Here is a 22203-nt window from a genome sequence, read left to right on the forward strand (position 1 = left end):
ATAAATGACCATTTCTAATGGTACTTCCACTCAAATTCTAATGCGGCTTATGACAAATTGGAGGTAATAACATATAAAAAATGAATTTTCTTCAATAGTGTGTGAAGTAAGTAGATAATTTCATGTTTTCTATGTATGTTATCTACTGTTCTTGAAAAATTATCTATCTGTGTTTGTGAGATATTTCTCCTTTTGTAATTACCGATTACATTTATACATGCCCTGGGTACCAAATTTGACTGAAAATCAGCATTTTTGGGAACTAAGATGTCTTTTTCATTAAAATAATGATAATTATACAACATTTTGACTCTATTTTACCTGTGTGTAAACAAGAACTTCAACTTAGTGCAATTGGCCGTTTCAGTAAGCAGATTTTAAATTATCAAGAGGCTTCGTTGTGTTAAAGCTAAAAAAAAAGGGGGTCCTGACTTGACTTTTTGTAAATATGGGCCAAAAAAATTGAGATTTTGAAACAATTTGGTATTCATAGAATAGTTAAGGCATTTGTCTTATCAATACAGACCACATTTAATGTTTAAATAGGTAACTAAATTATTTGTTATCAAAATTTGTCTTTTTTGCCAAATTTTAGATATTTGACTTAATACTGTTAAAGGGTACCTATATGAAAATTGGAATAAAAATTCATAGGAAAGCAGGAGGACGGAGCTATTTTGTCTTAAAGTTGGAAATTGAACACAGTTATAGAAAAACAACATTTAAAAATATCTTAGAGTCTTTATTAGTAAAATTACACGTAGACTAAATTGAGCACAACTTTCACGTGATGTTCTATTTTAAAATTTGTATTGTCTGCCCTTGGTTTTAAAAAAAATGATATGATAGACAATCCTTCTTCAAACACAGAAATCCTAGTTAACTACAAGTCCTTTATTATTTTAAAATTCTAAAACTAGTTATTATTTTATATTTTTAGTCAGATTTGAAAATACTAGATTGAATGTGCAGATTTAATAATTTTTTCTTTGTTAAAGTTTAATAATTTAAATTTTTGATTAAAAACTAAGAAAGACCCTTAAAATGTAAAAAAAACCAACTTAATCATGATTGCGCTTGCTAGATTTTAAGTAGGCGTTTTATGCGACACATCAAATGGCTGCATTGGAAAATCATGAAGATCATGAATCATGAATTTTGAATTAAATTCGCATCATATGTAGGTTAGCGTTTGTTCCAGATAAAGTGCCAATTTACTAATGCGTGTGTTCAAATGTAATTGGATGAGTATTTTGTCCAAATGGACTTTTATATAGCAAAATTTACACAATTCTATCTTTCAACAAAATGGGAAAATGTTGCACAAATAAAAACAAAGGAAACTGTTGAGATCTATTAAATCTAAAAAAGATATTTAGATGCTTTCTGTCATTTTTGATATTATTTTAAAGTAATACTGTAAAAGTGGAAATTTTCGCGTGGGGGTTATTTTCGCTACTTTCGCGATCAAAAAATATTCGCGAAAATATCCCCCACGCGAATTATTTGGAATTTATATGTATTATTTCAGGTCTTAAGTTAACACCGACAATATATCCATTATTATTTTGGGTGTCCTAGTTTGGTTATTTTCATTGATTATGCAGGTTCATATGTTCAATTAATAGAACGTTGTTCATTTGTAAGTTGGAAGACTTGTAATTTAATTTCATGTATCAATTTTATTACAATTTACAGCAACAAATCAAAATATTATCAAGGATGCATGTCAGTCGTCAAAATATTGCTGTTTACAACATTCAGAAACTTTCACTGGGCATGTGCAGAATAAGAGGTTCACATGGGGATTCCAATGGCCACAAACGATTGCTGAATATATTCTGTTTCTTTTTCAAACTTCTTGTGACATTTAATAACCCATTTGGCGTGTAGCGGCTTTACAACGGATGTTCGTAAGTCAATTTTCGCGTGTTCGCGTGTTTAGCAAACTCATCGGCGTACAAAGTTGAAATTGTTTTTTAATGTCATCCTTTTAACGTTTGTTGATCGTTTGATCGAGAGGCTGCAGTTGGTCAGTACAACTTGCAGGCACAAAAACATAACGGATCCCCGACTTTCTCAACAGTGATAGTAATGTTTCACTTCTGTGTGCCTTGAAAATATCAAATATGGCTAAAGCTGTTTAGTTGTATTTAGTCACAGGTAAAGACTTTCTAACCGACTCGACGTACGGAATTATGACTTTTTTGTGAAGCGAACCATCGTTTCTTCTGTACTCCAATGAGATTCAGTATGAGTTACATCCCAATCCTCCGGGAATGTGACTTTCGGATGGCAAGCATCGTTTTTACCGGGATATATCAACTGCGGCGGCAGTAGTCGGCCTGATTTAGTTACGGATAATAAAGCAGGTATTTGTCTTTTGTCACCCAATCCAACCATTTTCACTTGTTTAGAACCCTTTAAATCCATTGTCCATTCACTTGTTGGTACAATGTTGAGACCTGAAATTTAATTAACGGTCAATGAAATTCTAATCAGACATATTTACTGTTATAAAAAAACATACACCGGGATAGGTGACACTTCAAACAGCTGATTAGAGGGATTAACAATAAAACCAATCACCTTTAAACATTTGACAATAGTAAGGTATCAGAGAGTGGGCTAGATCAGCGTGTGACAATGTTTTAATAGTATTTTGACAGATGAACACAAATTATTGCAACAGAAAATTTTCATTGATTTGCTTTGCCATTTTGTTTAAATATTGTATTTTTTCTAAATATTAAAATGCCTATCAGTTTGATATTGTAATATTTCTAAATATTAAGATGCTATAGTCGTTTCCCAGATTATCGCAGATAATTGCTATCTGAACCTTGCTAATGACAAGACCAGGCACAATTTTTCTACCTATTTTCGGGACTAGACCAGAGAGCTTTTCCGGGATATTAATGGGATCAATATGAAAATCACTCTTTATAATAATGTGTTATGTTTTAAAGATACCAAACATATGCCGGATTTGTACAATCAGAATATTTTATTTTTAAAACATGTATGCAAAAAGTATTCCAAAGTGGCTTTTATCATTGCAAATTCTTTGCAAGTATTTAAGATATGATCATAATACCTAACACACATCTAAGTTATCTTTTGTCTTGGGTAGTACTAGTCACTCAGAAAGAACGTGGAATCAAATGAGTTGCACTAGATACATGTATAAGTAAATGCTATTATTATTCTAAGGCACACAAAATATATGTGTTTCCGGTAATACACCTTTCAAAAATTATGGTGGTATGTAGGGATTTTTTTAAATACTTTTTTACATTGCATCTACGGGAGAACCATTTGGACTTGAACAGTGTTTATTGAAAGTTAGGATAAAGTATATTTAGCTGAAAGAGTAATCAAGGAAACCAAGGTTGTAGCTGTAATAAAAAGAATGTAATACAGGGACAAAACCAGACATGGAAAACAGACATATACAACAAAGAAAATAAAGTAACTAAAATCATACATACAAAGTAACAAAAGCAAATGAATAACTCGGGACTCCATTTAAAGCTGGGAGCATGGACCAGGTGCACCGGTAGGGTGTCTGCGTTTCACCCACCGACATAAAAAGTAACGCCCGGGGTAGACGAAAGATAAAAGGAAAACTGTGACCCGTTGAACAAATCAGTTTTCATGGCGCAGATGGATACACAGTACCGATCCACGAGTTCATTATGACGACCATAAAACCTCTGTAGTGATGACTTAAACCTTGTAAGAACATAACCCTGTTCCAGAAGACTATTTGTTAAAATTCTAGCGCGATACAAAAAGTGTGCATAGTTTCGGCAAACTCTGGCATAAAGTATGAGTTGATATATACACTCCATATGCAGGTGCTGAAGGTTGCCACCGATGAAAGGAATGTTGACAGTTCTGAATAAAAACTCATCACGTTTGTCGTAAAGATTGGTCAATATTTTTTCCTTTGCCCTTGATTTCTAAGTGTAAGTCAAGATATGAGGCTGACTTCACAGTGTCTGTAGTATCCTTTACATCATGTCATTTGGGGTAGACGCAATGTATTAAATTCCCCAGATTAGGATTGTAAAAGATAATACGTCATCTATATAGCGGATATTTTTCAGGATCCACTTTGAATTAATACCACTACGGGAGTAACAAGTGTTGGAGCCATTTAATCACATAAAATATGTTGTTGGACTGGACTATTGGACTGCAACGTCAGATTTCAACGACCAATGAAATATCGTGTTTCAAATGATGATCTCTTGTATTGGAGGTAATGAAGTTTACTGAGGTTAATATAAAGAACGGCACTTAGTATGTATACTAGCATAATAAATAATAAATAATATTTAACTTGTTATAAAAATACAAATATTCACGGTCAAGGGACGATCACTTTTTTGGGGGAGTGGGTCATAATTGCTTTTTACAGTTGATTATTGCCTGGTACTATTGAAATATTAAGAGATAAATAATCATCTTTTGAAGTCACTCCTATCCTATCATAGCTAATTCAGGAAAAAAAATATCCAATAAAATTCCAAATTTATATGAAACTTCTTTTATAGAAGTCCTTGACCTTTCAAAACCAGATAACCATATTTGATTGGTTACTTTCAATAAACAGATATCTCCATTTCTAATTATAGCAACATGTAAAGTTTTCCAAAAGACATAGATTTTAAAATTACTAACAAAGAGAGATAACTCAAACTTATTTTAAGGAACTTATTGTGGTTAATTCAAAATCAATGAACTAAAATCTGTTTCACCAATTCAATTATTTCTGAAAAAATAAGAAGAAAATACACATTTAAGAAGCATAATTATTTGATTTTAAATACACAAAATTAAAAAAAAAGAAATACAAAGTATTAGGTCACACTTAATTTTAGTTTTCTTAAAATAAGTTTCTATAAAAGTTAAAACAAAGACATGTGCATTAAAAAATTCTTGTTTAAGCATATATTACTTACATTTCAGTTTAAGAGTGCCTTTCAGAAGATCATTATTAAATTCGTCAACTGTCAGTTCATATTTGTCCAAACTTTTATTTTCTTTTCCTTCAGTTTTAGGATTCCAATATATAATCTGTAAAATAGTAATATAACATGTTTTAAGTACTATATTTATAATTATTGAATGCAAAATTAAAAACATAAAATGCAACTGATATAATGTACCAACAATAGCAATTCTAAAATAACTTAAAATGCTAAACAAAAATTAAAAGCATAAAATACAACTAAAACAATGCTTTAACCAAATCAAATACTAATACAACTAATACAACAATTACAGTCACATGGGTGTGTGCTTGGATCACCAATAATTGTGTCCTATATTGACATCTTGCCATTTTCTGTAAAATTAACATCTCATCAAATTTTCTATAAATCTATGTAAAAGTATATATTTTCTTCACGATTCTAGTTTAAAATCTATAATGTTTGGATAAAATTAAAGCCAAAGACGACAGATGGAATTAATAAATGATTTTAGAGTATGATTGTTTTCATAACTAGTCTAGGGCATAAAGAAGAGAGCTCTTTATATGTTAGCCCAAGCAACTGCACAATGTTTCTAATAATACTAAATAAGTACATACCAAGTAAGGTGTGTTATACAGGAAATGTATCGTGTTATACAGGAAATGTATCGTGTAGTACAGGAAATGTATCGTGTAATAGAGGAAGTGTATCAATCTACAATAAAGACTGTAATAAAAACATCACCAATGGAAAGGAGAAAAATACTATATTGTACTGTTTTAATATAAAATACAAAAAATTATATCAAACATGATAGAGTTATTGGTTGCATGATGAAATTTATCACTTTAAAACTTGTCAAACAAGAGAAATTCAGTTGTACATATATTTAAGTTGTTTTAGCTGTCAGAATAAAGTTTAACCTTACACAAATTGTTGTAATTGAAATTCATAGAATTTTGACCCAAATTCATAGAAGAAAAGAAATAAATGGATGTTAAAATTCAAAAGAAAGTTACATTTAAAAAGGGGGATTACTCAGTAAAATTCTTGTTTTGTTATTGTCAGTTTTTCCTTTTTTTTGTTAATTTGCAAAATGTTTTAATAAGTAAATGATTTTTTAATAAATGCTGACATATCTAGTATTTCTAAATTTAGTTTATCATATAAGGCATTGTTATGAGTTTCTATCAAGTTAATAGGTTTTAGAGTTATCACCCCTTTCCAAAGGAAATCTGAAATATTTATGGTAAACCCAAAATAGATTATGCAAGACTATATTAGGTTTCTATTTTTGCTATAAATTAGAGCTTAAAAGTATTTTGTTGCAATCTATGGTAAAAGTTGCCTATATTGATTAAACTATGTATGCACAACAACAGAAATATATTCAAAATTTAGAAAGTAATTGACATACAAAATCATTATTAATTGGTCAACAAAAGTGTGAGAAGCTGAGCCTGATTGTTTTTGTGCTATTGTTTTTGTGCTATACTAAAGAAGAAACAGTCCAAAGGTAGGCAACCCAACCAGACACATTATTTGGATTCTTTAATCTCAATTTTCAGATAACATCAAAATATTTAACCTTACCAAATGACTATAGAGCAAACATTTTCAAGTAGAATCTCTGTGTACTATGTAATGTGAAGTATTTCTGAAAAAAAAAGATAGTTTCACTAAGAAAAATAGCCATACTTAATTTTGATGATAATTTGTATATATACATACTAGGGATTCTTAATTACCTCTTTTTGCATGGCACTGCGCATGTGTTACTTTTCTTTCGCCATGAATTCAAAACAAGCGCCATGTATTCAACAATTTGCGTCACACATTACAAATCGACAATGTATTTCCTAATTACGCTTACATGTTAATCGCCTTTACCTGTCATAAGTTACTGTGGTTAAATTATAAAAAAAAACTTTAATAATGGCTACAGCACAATGGCTACACCTACTTTAATTCCTCTAGAGTTGTAGACCTGTGGTCAAGCCTGTAGGGAAGGAAAAACTTAGCAAATAGATGTACCATAACTGTTGTTTATAAATGTCTATGTTGAAGCTTGTGCTATTAAATACGTCTCGTTCAGCCTTGTTATACTTTCTTTGGCAGTTTATTTTCTGTGTTAAAGGACATGCGCCACAATGAAAATGTGTCCAACTAGCGATTGGGCCATGTGTTCATTTTGATCCATGGAGATCCCTGATACTTAGTTTAATTGAAAATGAATATCTATTTTTTTAAATTTCACTGTGTATTGACAGTAATATTTTATCATTATGTTTAGTTCACATCAGCTTGACATCTATGAAAAAAATGGATAATTGTTGATAAAAAATGTTTTCTGTAGTCTACATGTATTATATGCAGTTGATGTGTGCACCATGGATATCCAATTAAATCAACCATGTGGTATGTTATCATTAAGGTAATATTTGTTTACTATATTTTTTCGAAATATTTTCAAAACTTCAGATATAATTGAAAAAACAGATTGTCATGAAGGTATAACTAGAAGTATGTTTATCTTATAAAATTTTACTAGTAATCTTCTTTATATACAATTTAAATAACTTATTTCTAATAATTTTTGCTAATAACAAGGGAAGCAATGTAACAAAGGAAATGCAATTCTAGTTGAAAACCCCTTAATTGCATAAATAACATACACTCTGTAAAACAGCATTTATTTAACATGCCAATGTATGTTTCAATGAAGATGTATACTTATGCTAGTTGTCAACTGTTATTTAATATATTGATATGATTTTCCAATTTTTGTACCCCCCTTTTCTTTGTGTTCAATTTGTATATGTAATGTTTTCAAGTGTATGTTAAAGCATATTTATATAGTTATTTTGATGATTTGTAGCAAAAAAAAGTTTTTAACAATACATAGAGAAAGAAAAACTATAACCAATGGAGTTAACTCTTAACCTCATATTTCCCAAATCAATTTTTCACACGTATTCACATAATAGTATATTTTAATGTAACACTCAATCGGGATTTTGTTTACTAAAATTATCGTCTATTGGAAGTGCGTTGAATGCCAGCGCATATTACAAAAATATTTGCAAAAGAGAAGAAACCCTGCTTATTTGATATCCTTGTTTAATGCACGTATCTGTTCAAGCTGTATATTTGATCTACTTCTTATCTCCAATTCAAAATGTCAACCTAAAAAAATATTCCACAACTGAATCATACGATTATGTCCTGCACGTGAAACACGAGGAAGACCAGTGCAGGAAGTCAATTTTCATCTAGAGTTGTCTTTCCCTTTCCGGTGCATATAAATTCCGGTAGTATTTCTGAAGTAGCTACCTCCTATCATAATGCTTTAACGACTGAAAAATAAATAATTTAATAAGAATTGTATCTGTTAAAGTAGTGGAAAACTGGTTATGGTCATAATTTCAAAAGTCAAAATCAGCCTAAACGTTTTGGAATTGAATCTAATGGTACAATATTTAATAGATATTATGTTATTAAGTTATAAAATTGTTATATATATATATATATATATGTTTTTATTTTTAGGCTCTGTTTGCCCGTAATTCCTGGAAGGTTCAAGCACCAAACCCTAAAATCAACCCAAAACCTTTTCTTTTATAGTCTACCGGAACCTTGTTTTATAAATTTATAAATTACTATAAATATTTGTAAATCTATTATAAATATTCATAATAAAAATAATGATATTCATAATTCAATAGTAAATATTTATAAATCAGTTAATGATATCTATAATTCAAATAATAATATTAATAATTTATATATTAATATTCATTAATATGGCAGTTATTAACAATATTAAATCAATTATAAATATTTATAATTTAAGCCATTGTGGATTAAAATGCTTATTAATAAATGTTTTAGATAATTATTAATAATTATAAGTCATCTATAAATATTTATAAATACACTTTGCTGCTATTGTTTATACTACAAATAGCTATTACATGTAATTAACATATTCTCTGCTGCAATATCAGGGGCGGATTCAATAATTCAGGTAGGGGTGTAAAGTATGGCAAGTCGCTTACATATTTATTCCATATTTTAGATACCTCACACATGTATAATAAATCAGGTAAATAATAAATGTATAACATATCATATATATCTCATATACTATATAAGATATCTTATATAATACAATAATATTCTAAAATATGGAATAAATATGGAAACGGCTTGCTTGCCTAACATAAAGCTAACTAAATTACATGCATACGAAGACAAGAAGATTGAGTTTTTAAAGATGAGATTGAGAATTTGTTTGCATCAATCTAGAAACACAACAGCATTCTCACATGATTAGTTCTTCAGAAGATGGATTTATACATTTTATTTGTTGTTTTCAATAGATAGAACTTGCTCTTTTTTATTTGTTGGGCTGAAAAACAGTTTTTTTTCAAAGCTTATTTAAGGCACACAAAAAAAGAATATAATCCAGGGATAAAGACTAAACATGGAAACAGATACACAATACAGAGAGTATCAAATAACAAATTGCACGTGCAAAGAAACAATGTAAGCAAATAGTCAACTCAGACTTTACCAAATGCTGGGAGCATAGACTAGATGCATAGTAGGGTAGGCATCCTCTGCTTTTCAAGGAACACCTGCCATTTTATTTTCAAGAACATTTTACATTCTATAAGTTAATTTGACAGTCTCTAAGCCAAAATGTTAAGGGTATGCACAGACATAACGTGAGTTAGGTAGCATGAACTGTACATTTGAAATGTGAAAAGGTTTCTGTGTGGCATTGGATATTTCAAAACAGAATGCTTTTTACTTTATGACACACAGAGAACAGTTATATCAATGGGACAGATATGATAAAGATGTACATAAATCACCGGTCACGGGACAGTTATGATATAGGTGTAGACCAGTCATCAGTCCAACATGTACATTATATGATCATTAGACTGATCTGTTTCTGTTCTTTACGTTCCAATTTGTATTCCTGATTTTGTTGTTCTATTTTACTTTCATGTTTGACCAGAGTTTGATTTAAGGCAATTTCAATGCTTTTCTCGTGGTGTCCGTTCATGAAATTATCTATAACAAACTGACAATCTTTATTGAATCTAACATGAGCTTGCCAAGGAGTTTCTCCATCAAACCAATCATCTACGCTAGTTTTTATTTTACATTTAAAACAATGCACATAATTTTCTTCGTCCCTATAATAAAAACCTGCCCCCGCCAAGTGCATTGACAAATACTTGACGTTTTTTTTATATTTGTGTGATAACAGTCGATGTCCTGGAATCTACAGTATTTTTTACAATCTCAACAGGGTCATTGATTTGTGGCTTCGAAAGCGTTGCTACTTTATAGCTTTGCATGTTTGGCACTTTCGCGAGTGGGGTATAAATTCCTTTCCGTTGTGTGGGTCCTGAGGTTCGGTTATAGTAAAGTTATTATCGTACGTACGAAAGATCAATAATATCCGTGTGAGACTTGGCTTTGTTTCCACCAATGTTTTCGTGTTGGTTAATACATTCTTGTAAAGGACGAAGCTAAACGAGGTGTGTAGAATTAAAATTAAATATAATTACGCAAAATAGTAACACAAAAACGTTACCAATTTCCCCATATTTCAAAGACAAATCCATATCAATTATTTCATATTCCTATACTTCACCCATTGCATCCAAAATTTTCAATTATAAAAGGCTATTGCAGAACCTCGAGATTGAGGACTTCAAGGCTAAACCACCTGACTGTTCTTTCAAAACCTCCCATTCAAATATGGTCGTTCTGGTCACGTCCTTACCGGAGATTTAACCATTATCTAAAACGAATCTCTACGTAATATCCTTTCTAAAGGTCCCAAGTACCATGAACCACACTCAATTAATTGGAATTATAACTTTAAAGTTCTTATTGATGCTGTCGAGGACTATGCAAGGAAATGGATAAAACGAGAACAAGAAGACATTGATTCTCTGTCAGAGTGGTTGAAGGCCGTGAGGTCTTTAATTTTGAAACGAATGAAAGTTTTAAGTAGGTCAATGAGTCCCAAGGTTACATCAGTTTTCAAAGACCCCGATGTAGCAAAAACATTGTCTACTATACAAGACAAATATGTTGTCGTACCAGCAGACAAAGCCCAAAACAACATTGTTTTTGTCTGCAAAACGTTTTATATCCATTGTTTATTATCAGAGGTAGACGTAGAAAATAATAGCAGTGATAAGATCTATACTGCTACCACTTTCTCCAAAGAAGAGATTGTGGAAAACTATAAATCTGTGTTATCCTCTTTTGGTCTCTCTACCAAGGACGATGATTGTGATTTACCGTCTATGTACTGGATTCCTAAACTTCGCAAGAATCCATACAAACAACGTTTCATAGCTGGATCTGCAAAATGTACCACCAAATCTCTTTTAAAACTTTTAACTTCTATACTCACACCTGTAAAAGAGGGTCTGCAGTCCTACCACAACACTTAAATATAGCATTAAAACCTATGATTTTTCAACACTGTATACTTCTATTCCCCATACACAGTTAAAATCCCGACTTAAAAACATTATACATCGTTGTTTTTTTTCAAAAAAAGATGGTACACCTAGATACAAATATATAATTCTTGGTAGAGATTCCTCATACTTTGAAAGAAATAATTCCAAATCATCTTCCAAACATACAGAGGAAAATGTTTACAAAATGTGGAATTTTTAATCGACAACATATTTGTGCAGTGGTGGACGTGTTTTTCAACAAACGGTCGGCATTCCAATGGGAACAAATTGTGCTCCTTTACTTGCTGACCTATTTCTTCACTCTAATGAGGCTGACTTTATAGCTGATTTGATCAGAAAGAAAGAATATCGTTTGGCTAGATCGTTCAATCTCAGTTTTCGCTATATATATGACGTATTTTCTTTAAACAATCCTAATTTCGGGGATTTGATACATCGCATCTACACAAAAGAACTTGAGATAAAGGATACTACAGACGCTGTGAAGTCAGCCTCATATCTTGACCTACACTTAGAAATCGATGGTAAAGGAAAACTATTGACCAAACTTTACGACAAACGTGATGACTTTTCATTCAGAATTGTCAACTTTCCTTTCACCTGTGGCAACACCCCTTCGGCTCCTGTGTATGGAGTATTCATATCACAACTCAAACGTTATGCCAGAGCTTGCCGAAACTACGCAGACTTTTTGTATCGCGCTAGAAATCTAACAAATAGGCTTCTGGAACAGAGATATGTTGCCACAAGATTGAAGTCATCACTACAGAAGTTTTATGGTCGTCATCTTGAAATCGAGGACCATTATGATATATCCATCAACACCATGAAAACTGATTTATTCAACGGGTCATAGTTTACCTGTCCTCGTTTGTCTACGCCGGACTTGACTTTTTATGAGCAACTCGGCGGGTGTTTCTAGAAAAGCAGAGGACGCTAATCCTACCGGTTTTTAGTGGAGTCCGAGTTGCTCATTTACTTTTGTTATTTTGTATGTATGATTTTAGTTACTTTATGTTCTTTGTTGTGTATGTCTGTTTTCCATGTCTGGTCTTTGTCCCTGGATTACATTCTGTTGATTACCGCTATAACCTTGGTTCCCTTGATTACTCTTTGAGACACCACACCGATGGATGTTACTTGAATTGTTATCATTTTACTTTGTCGTGTTCTAAATAGATAAAAAAGTAAATAAAAAGCTATTGAAGTGATAATGAAAGATTCTTGTAATTGTTTACGGTAGTCCAGAGTTAGATGTTGTAAAGTCAAATAAAGCAATTTAAAACACTTGACAATTGCTAACTCTCTAATTAACGTTGAAAGGAAATTTGATATTATAATGGTTTTCAGTTGCTTTTTATTCGATAAATTACGCCATAAACAGAGACATTTTTTTACGTTATAACTTTAGACACACACACACACACACACACACATATATATATATGTATATATGAATATATTTATATAGAAAAAAGGCGTCTTACTCTCACTGTTAAATATGATATCCATAGCAAATTCTGCCGTTAGTTTTTTTCTATTTCCCCTGGAATGTGATTAAACCTGTCAATTTAGAAATTAAAAAACGCTTCTCTTTGGCGTTTGTCAAGTAAAACGGCCCAAATTTTGACAAAACAAGAAATTTAATTATATATTGTGGCCGTTTCTCCAGTTACATATCCTTTTCAGTTGTTTTTCGGTATTTGAAAAACAACAGTATAATCAAAGAGAATATTTGATATTCTATATTGCTTTAAACCAACATAAAGTTTATGGTATCATATATGATTATTTGTCCTACAAAAATTTAGTGTGGAGCACAGTATGAAAAGTACCATTGTTTGTCTTCGTATTTCTTCAATAAAGACATGTCCTTTTATTTTAAGCACGACTTTACAAAAAGGAAACCACCTAGCGTGTTTCTTCCATGGAACATCACCTGTCTGCCAGTTCCGGAGTCCTCCATTGCAATAATGACAGCGTATACTGTCGTTCTCATCTGAATTATAAATTTAAACATGCATCTGTACAAACATGTTAATTTGATGTTTAATTAAAAAGGAATGTATTATATTCCCGGTGATGCGTTTTCTCTTTGATATGAGCGTAGCAGTTAGTAAAAACCATTTTTAGTGAAAAGTCAAAACTTGTTTATTATCTAAAACAGCTTTATTTTAAACAGACATATTTTAATAACATATCTCTGACATCACAACTTCATTTTAAAGGGATAATTTAAACATACCAGTGAAGAAAAGGCCAGCATCCGCTAACTGTCTTTTGATTAATACCATTTCCAAATTTTTCAAACTTGCTGATTTAAGACTCTGTGTCATCCAATTCGGGATGTACAGGATCTTAAATCTATAATGACACGTACTTTTTTTGTTAAATGTTGTGACAGAGTCTGGCACGGACAATAACTCCAAGACGTGCACACTGACTGCTACGTTTATTACAATAGTAGAAGCGAGGATCACAGAATATACAACATGTTCCGAATATATATTATTCACTTATATAAGACATATCCTTAATTCAATGTACATATGGACATAAATCTGAACATAAACATTCCATGTGTCCAGTTAAGTATTCACTTATATAAGACATAATCTTAATTCAATTAAAATCTGGACATAACTCTGAACATAAACATCCCATGTGTCCAGTTAACCTGCCTTGCATATGATTTACTGACTCATTTATTATTTGTGTATAATTAATTATTTTGTATGTGCCTTTGCTTACACTTTAATTGTTTAGCCTTAGGTATTTTTGCTATTGTATAGTTACTTGTTTTTATAATACGTTCTTTTAATTCCCACTTTTTGGTTGTTCCATACCCCCAAGCATATATAATTCAATTTATAACTAACATGAACAATACTAATTCTTAAAGTCACCAACACATTCCTCCCTTTCTCAAAATAACAATTTAATCATTAATGTTAATGTCTAAGTACTGTTCTATCACATTGTTTTTTTGTTTGTTTGTTTGTTGTTTTTTTTTTTTTTTTGTTTTTTTTTTTTTGTTTAAAAGTAAAATGCTATTTGTATTGAGAATTAAATAAAATTCAAAATTCATAAAACGAGAAAATGACTTTCATGGATATTTTCAATACATACAAAATATACAATAAAATATTCGATTCTGTAATAACAGATATTGTATTAATCTTACTGATACCTTTTTCCATTCTTTTTGGATCTTTACAACAAACTTTTCGCCCTTTTGATTAATAAGTAAATTGCACTTTGGGCTATGTCGAGCATGTTCCATCCACAGATCATCAGATTTATACCAACGAATAAGTCCTATGTTACATCTAAAACATCGAACAATCTCATTTTCACCTACAATATGTACAATAATGCTCATTTATAAAATATTAGAATCTGAATAGTTAATAAATCAAATTATAAATATTTTAGATATATGGGATAACAGATGTACTCAGTTTGTTGTCAGATACGTTAGTATCAATTTTCGTGGTTAGAGCAAAAGACATCTCGTTGAATCCTTGAATTCATGGATCGGTGAAAAATAAATAAAAAAACGTCTCTACATTTCCCTTCACATTTTCACAAAAGCAAAGTTACTTTTGCTCAAGATTTAAAAAGGAAAGTTTTGTGAATATGTAGATTTTATGTGGACACTTGTTTTTCATCAAAAAATTAAAAAGCGTTCATTGATACATAAATTCAACATTTACGTTGAATAACCTGATTGAAAAAACTCTGCTTCTGCCAAATATGTAATTTTCTACTTAGGATTTCCTGGTCTCTCTGTTGTTTTTACTACATTATGATTATTGTCATTTAGGGTTGTTTGCTCTAAGTGTTGCATTGAATTCAGATCAACCACTATTCATGGCATTGATTCAAATGGTTTGAATTCATTAATTCTGAAAGTTTTAGCCTTGACAGGCAAATATATTGTTTTGAAAGAATTTTTTGATGAACTAATGCCAGCGGACATTTGATATTTGCTAAGCAACTTTATCTTAGTGGGTATATCAAGATTTTTTTTAACTTTCCTCAAACCTACAATACAACAATTTAAATCATTGTGCATTATCTTTCGAATTCATGAATAATCAAATTCTTCATCGCTCAAGTGCATTGAAAATTTAAATTACAAAAAAGCTTGTTCCTAATTGATTTTGAATTCATTAAATTTATGTTAAACACCAGTATCTAAATGGCAATAATAAGATTTTCTTCAGAATGACATTATTTAGCTATCACAACTTACAAAAAAAAAGTATACAAAGTTCTCTTTAACTTCTTGGTAACGTGTTATAAAAATAGCACATATTCACGAATTATAATCTTCAACGATAATTAAAGACTAATCAAGGGAACCAAGGTTATAGCGGTAATCAAAAGAATGTAACCCAGGGGCAAAGACCAGACATGGAAAACAGACATACACAACAAAGAACATAAAGTAACTAAAATCATACATACAAAGTAACAAAAGCAAATGAGGAACTCGGACTCCACTAAAAACTGGGGGCATGGACCAGATGCACCGGTAGGGTACATTACATACTTCGATTAAAATACACGTTTATATTTATGCATTACTGTTTAAAGCTAAATCGTTTTACCTTATATCGCATGACATATATTACACCCCAAGACCTATATGACTTACCCTATATTACAATCCTAGACCTATATAACTTACCGTATGTTACAGCCCTAGACGTATATAACTGACCCTATATTACAGCCCTAGACCTTTATCACTTACCCTATATTACAGACCTATACTTATATCACTTACCCTATATGACAGCCCTAGACCTACATCACATTACCAATATCGCACCCCTACTAAAATCACGACTGAAGTTTAAAGTATATAATACGATGAACAAGAAATGTCAATATCTGCATCCCATACGAAATCATGATCTATATCATCATTCGGGCCGGTGGCCCTTGGGTGATATAAGAGTACAAAATAGGTTTCGTGGGCACTTACAGACTTCCATTTTCTATCTTTTTATCTTGCCGCGTCATGGGTAAAGAAAACAGGAATGTAAAATGGATTACAGACTTACAGAACAGAAAAGATAATGTTAATTATGGTTGTTTTCTTTCAATGTATAATTTGATAATTCTTTTTTTTTTCGCATGCAGTTTTTCCTTTTACATCTGGATTCATTCTTGACTGTATTACACTTAAAAAAAAACAATTTGTTAAATTATATTATAAAATCAAGTCAGCAAAATGTTCAATCAATAGCAGTAGGTACAACGATGTCTCATCAAAAGTTGTCGCAGTTAAAATATATTAGATAAGCATGTTTCAATTATAAATAATGTGTAGATACTTCACAACAAGATGACACGATTTGGTATCAAACATTGATACAACAGTCTATTAAGTAGTCGTTACAGAGCATTTTTAAATAGTAATCCGACAGTCGATAATGTGGAGATTTATCGTCTAAACAAGAAGATACTTTGTCTTTGAATATTTGCAACTCTACAATTCTAAAGCTTAGAAAAGTTGTTAATTACAATAATTTCATGATTTATTCAACGGGTCATAGTTTTCCTTCCCTCGTTTGTTTACCCCGGACTTGACTTTGTATGAGCAACTCGGCGGGTGTTTCTAGAAAAGCAGAGGACGCTTACCCTACCGGTGCACCTGGTCCATGCTCCCAGTTTTTAGTGGAGTCCGAGTTGCTCATTTACTTTTGTTACTTTGTATGTATGATTTTAGTTACTTTATGTTCTTTGTTGTGTATGTCTGTTTTCCATGTCTGGTCTTTGTCCCTGGATTACATTCTTTTAATTACCGCTATAACCTTGGTTCCCTTGATTACTCTTTCAGAAAAAAATATAAGGAGTATAACATACGCGAATAAAATCGTTAAGGTATAAGAATATTTACACTGATTTGATTTTCCCAACCAGGTTAAAACCCGTTTAATATGAGACTAAATATTATATAGTAAACATATCAGTAGCATTGGGGTTTTTATAGGAATCCCCCAGGTATAGTGCGAGATTGACATTTTATTTTCTTTTCAACCATGATTCAATGATTTTTGAATTCCAGATAAAAACATGCTTATGATGATATGAAGAACCGACTTTTGACTTACCTCTGAAATGAATATAAAATTATGATTGAAATTCTTATACATTAGTTCTATTTTCATACACATACATAGTTGTTTTTAAACTATAACCGGTTATGTATACTCTGTCATTACATTGCACTTTATAAATGTATAAATCTTGTTAGTCATCTATTATTAAAATTGAATAAGTAAATGGTACTTACATCAAATATTTTTTTTACCTTAACTAAATTTCAACTCTATATGGCTAGTACAATACTTACTGAATCATACACAAAAAAGCACAAAAAAATTTCTTTTAAAATTGTTTCTGTTTTTTTTTCCATAATATGTCAAATTAAGAAAGTCTAGTTAAGGACTCTTAAATTGTAATGTGTGCTATTTTATCTAAGGAATGGCTGTTATATTTTTTCAGGCCATGAAGAAATAATCGCTATCACGTGATCAAGTGTGCGCCACGGGTATTGCGGTTATTTTGAATAGACCGAAAATATATAAAATTATTATATAGCAGTGTTTTAACGAATGTTCCCAGTGTAATAAATTCCGATAACTCACATTGTAAAATAAATTCGGTAATGTCACTCTCGCGCTTTCTCCAGCCAAGACGTCACAACTTTGATATCAATCCCGCCAAACACAGAATTTAAAATTCATGTTGAAAATATCGATAAATTATGAAGAAAATCTACATAATAAATAGGATCACAAATTGGTTATCGTAAACAACCAAAAATTATCACTCGTGCCAAGAACTCGTTAAATCTAGGCGTTCTTCGGCATTAATTCAGCATTTACCGAGACATGCCAGACAAGGGCCACAACAAATCAGAAATGAAATAAATATCATATTTCCGCTTAAGTACGAAGTAAAATTGATTTTGAAGCTTTTGGTAGCGTAAGTAAGGGCACCGATGGTACATGAAATGTTATCCTTTATAAATGCATTCACATACAAAGATGTACGGTCTTCTTCATATAGAAAACATAGCCTGGATAACTTGTGATGGTAAACATAGATAAAGTTCAATTATTGTGTCGAATTAAAGATTTGATGACCAAAACATGTTACAAATTGTCCTTTTGTCATACATTCTACCCACAAAATTCTGTATGTAAAAGAATATAGTATGGCATGGACTTTTGTTTGGATTAAGGATTATTCTTTTTTATTTCACGACCCCAATGTGTACAGAAACCACAATTTAAACTTTATGACCGATTTTCAAGTTTTCAAGTATTTTCAAATATTTACCTGGTTTCTTTGAATGAATTAACAATTTTATAATGATATCTTAATAAGGCACACATTTATCATCCAGGAATATTATATATATGATCTGGTTTACGATGCTATATTTTAGCTGACAAGCGGAAGCCGTGCATAGCATTACTATACTAATTCATTTTGTATTTCATTATTTTATCGGCAATATGTATGAGTCTTAAACGCGATACATTTAAGAATGATAAATATTGTATAACACCAAAGAGTAATTGTCTTAAGTATCTGAAAACACAAACCAACTATCGGATTTCTTTAATCCAGTTAATACCGAACTTAAAGAGATAAAATATAAAACATTACTCACAATCTCGATCTTTACATTATTTAGGTCCAAAACCTAAAACAAAAGGTCCCAAACTTTAGCTTAAATGACTGAAAATATACATTACCAGGTAAAGCCGATCAGTATTAAAAGTCCTGCGACCTAAATCAAACGTCCAGTGGAAGAAAATATCAGGTTCAGTGATCAAATTCGTATCCTGTAGATTCACCGCCAGAGGTAAAGGTGCAGTCACCTAACAAAATATAATATAAAACAAATATCATACATGTTTAGCACATGATCTAACGTCCAGTACCGTCCCTTTGACTCTGTCATTAGCAAATAGAGTCCTTATTGTTGCCTGCAACAAAAATCCTTGCAGGTTCGTAAAACTCAAATACGTCAGTAACGTCGTATGTGCATTTACTTGCGAGAGATACAGGTGGGACGACCCAATTGTTCTGGTTATCTGTATACAAAGTAACTGTACTGTTATTCAAAAATGTAACAAAGGAAGCAATACACAGTATTATAGCTTTTATCTATCTCTCCAAGCAGAGTTTTTACTAGTACTGATCTGAAAGTGACCCCATATGGTGAGTCACCATGCTATACTTTTGAACGTACACAAAGGCACCAGTAGCGCTTGCATCTGAAACCACTTTATAATTAGAACTTACTGTTTAATTCGCTTAAATTGTCACTCCAAAATGAATGTTCAAGCGTGCAGTTATTATACCAACCAATGTTAACAAACTGGTTCCAGTTATCTCTCTGGTTTATACCAGACAATAAGCATCAGATCATAATCTAAATTACATTTCCTATTGCGGGGGTCAAAGAAATAATCTTACCACATATACTGGGTAGCACTCTGATTCTAACTCTATATTCTAAGGACTCTACTTGGAATAAGCAGTTTACAGTTAATTAAATCCCAATCAAACCCCTGCCATCAAAAGTTCTGAGAGGGTTCCCACATGCATTTATCCTTATTAGGAACAAACCTTGAAGCTATTAAATCTGAATTAAGCATGTCTGATTGCCTTTTACGACTCGGAAACCGTCATCTAAATAGTCTTTCGACTTTCGTAAATATTAAACAAAACTTATATTTAACAAAAATGGGAGGACTAAGTATATATACCATTGCCCTAACAAATAAAATCCTAAATATTTGTGTTAAGTGGGTAAAATATCTATGTGATGATAACATGGTTAAAGATCAAATTGAAATCCAAACTTGAAGCAACATTTACAAACAAACCGCTTAAAAGTACACTATTCACCAGTATATGTTTGTTTACATGTCATAAATCAAGGATCAATCGTTTCTTACCTCTGCCACTGACTGAAACGGACAAAGGGATATTTACATGGGGTTGACATTCTGTTAGCTTTAAGAGTCCATGTTTTACCATGCAGTTCATTAATAACCTCTGTAACGAAATCATTCTGTACTAATGCGGACTTATTATTTTTCAATTTTGTTTCAAAATTACACTTTCTGGTTACGACACAAGAAGCGATTAATATACAAATTTGATAACGTCTAAAACAAAATAAGAAACTCCAGTTTAAACCGGAAAAAAGAAAAAAAAACAAAAAAAAAACTGAGGATTAAGTTAATCTACCTTTAACATTAATATCTGCGTCATTTTGTTCATATCTAAAGTAAGATTTTTGAGCAAAACTATAAAGTAACCGAAACGTATCGTCGATTCTGTCGCTAGTTGGTATTCTTGTCCCTGGCAACTGTGATACCTGCTCCTTTTTTACAGTCAAGGGTCCAATGTCCACAGCATCTACAGATAGTACACTCTTCATGGTGCTTTAAGCGTTTACCCTGGAAAACGAAGGCTGCCCACTGATCCGAAAGGGCTGCTAATTACCGAAAATACCAGAACCACCAGCATTAGTTGGAGCTTGGTATGCAAAAACTGCTGCTTCTGCTGGACATTTGCAGACACTTTGCTTATCATTGTTTCGAACTGTGAGCTTCTTGACTGCCCATGAATCGGCGGTGCGGATTCTTTACTGGTCCTAAGAGTTGCTGGCGAGCTCATCGGTGAGGTACTCCTCAACTGTTTTCCTACCACATTCGGATTCGTCTGCTATACGGATTTACATGTTCCTCTTTTTGATTAGCCATAACGATTCATCAAGAAGTCAAGCGTGTGTTTTATATTTTCCTCTAAACCAGAATTAAATTCAAATTGTGATGTAGATTGACCAAAATCATATTTTTGTTAAGTGTTTTTTTCTAAACTGTGAATCACATCTACCATAACAAATCACCGTTTCATTTTTATATTGTCGTCACTTGGTAGTAAATAGAAAATCACATAAGAATCTTCCGTGAGACAAAGAAAATAAATATAATTTATTTCACATGAAAAGAAACAGGATCTTATTCATATACATGTAGCATATTTTATCTCTACTTTGTTTGCACTAATAACAACTATAATGCATTAATTCAAACAAATTTCTATTATTATTATTTAAAAAAGATGGCTGACAATCGAGACGGTCGAAAATTATATCCCTCAGATAATGGAAATAGGCTGTTCTAATTCTTTGGATGGTTTCTTCTTATACGGTGATCACACATTGTAAGAGTTAGATGTGCATTCGAAATCAGGTGGCAGTATGTTCGCAAACACACCAAGTCGAACACACTCGATGATAAACTTTAGTAATTCTTGTTTTGAAAAGTAGAACGTTCAAAATGGCGACATGATTTCCAATCAGAAAAGTCCCAACTATCTGTTATTCCAAGTTCCTAATCAAAGCTTTATTGAGAATTTAGACAATGAACTATTTAATTGACCCAAAGAAATGTAAATGTAAGTACAATGTGAATTGTGATATGAACACTCCATAAGCAGGTGCTGAAGGTGTCCTAATGGAAAATTGTAGAAATAATGAAAAGTAGTTTCAAATATTCTAGAGATTGCTATATCTTAACACATATTATTCTTTGTGATAATACCGAGATAAACGAGGCGATGTTCTAGATAGACCGAACGTTTGCATT

At 31.6% G+C, this 22203-nt stretch overlaps 1 protein-coding gene across 3 annotated transcripts; it reads right to left on the reverse strand.

Moving 5' to 3' along the window:
- Window positions 1-1662: 1662 nt before the first annotated feature.
- On the reverse strand, window positions 1663-19199 carry LOC148614265 (baculoviral IAP repeat-containing protein 7-like). 3 transcript variants are annotated; one of them, XR_015923616.1, is made up of 8 exons: window positions 16582-19199; window positions 14697-14863; window positions 13752-13870; window positions 13342-13505; window positions 6579-8341; window positions 5603-5699; window positions 4971-5085; window positions 1663-2465 (listed from the first exon to the last, which is right to left on the reverse strand). XR_015923616.1 is itself a non-coding variant. In XM_088588276.1 (8 exons), the coding sequence occupies exons 2-4, from the start codon at window positions 13840-13842 to the stop codon at window positions 8315-8317; spliced, it is 282 nt and encodes a 93-aa protein (XP_088444402.1). In that variant the 5' UTR covers window positions 13843-13870; window positions 14697-19199; the 3' UTR covers window positions 1663-2465; window positions 4971-5085; window positions 5603-5699; window positions 6579-6642; window positions 8202-8314. The 3 variants fall into 3 exon arrangements, 2 of the variants coding, with proteins under 2 accessions (XP_088444402.1, XP_088444401.1); XM_088588276.1 differs by having other exon boundaries at window positions 6579-6642; window positions 8202-8341; window positions 14697-19199; XM_088588275.1 differs by having other exon boundaries at window positions 14697-19199.
- Window positions 19200-22203: the final 3004 nt, after the last annotated feature.

This window comes from Perna viridis, chromosome 6, assembly GCF_037379345.1.
Source record: "Perna viridis isolate PV_CMFRI_1.1 ecotype Kerala chromosome 6, ASM3737934v1, whole genome shotgun sequence".
Lineage (NCBI taxonomy): Eukaryota > Metazoa > Mollusca > Bivalvia > Mytilida > Mytilidae > Perna > Perna viridis.

Excerpts from the sequence above, each read along its gene's own strand:
- LOC148614265 (XM_088588276.1), bottom strand. The coding sequence starts at position 13,842 with ATGACACAGAGTCTTAAATCAGCAAGTTTGAAAAATTTGGAAATGGTA. Across the intron at positions 13,506-13,751 it reads TGCTGGCCTTTTCTTCACTG|ATGAGAACGACAGTATACGC; the intron begins GTATGTTTAAAT and ends TTTATAATTCAG. Across the intron at positions 8,342-13,341 it reads AAATACGAAGACAAACAATG|TCGTTAAAGCATTATGATAG; the intron begins GTACTTTTCATA and ends TTTATTTTTCAG.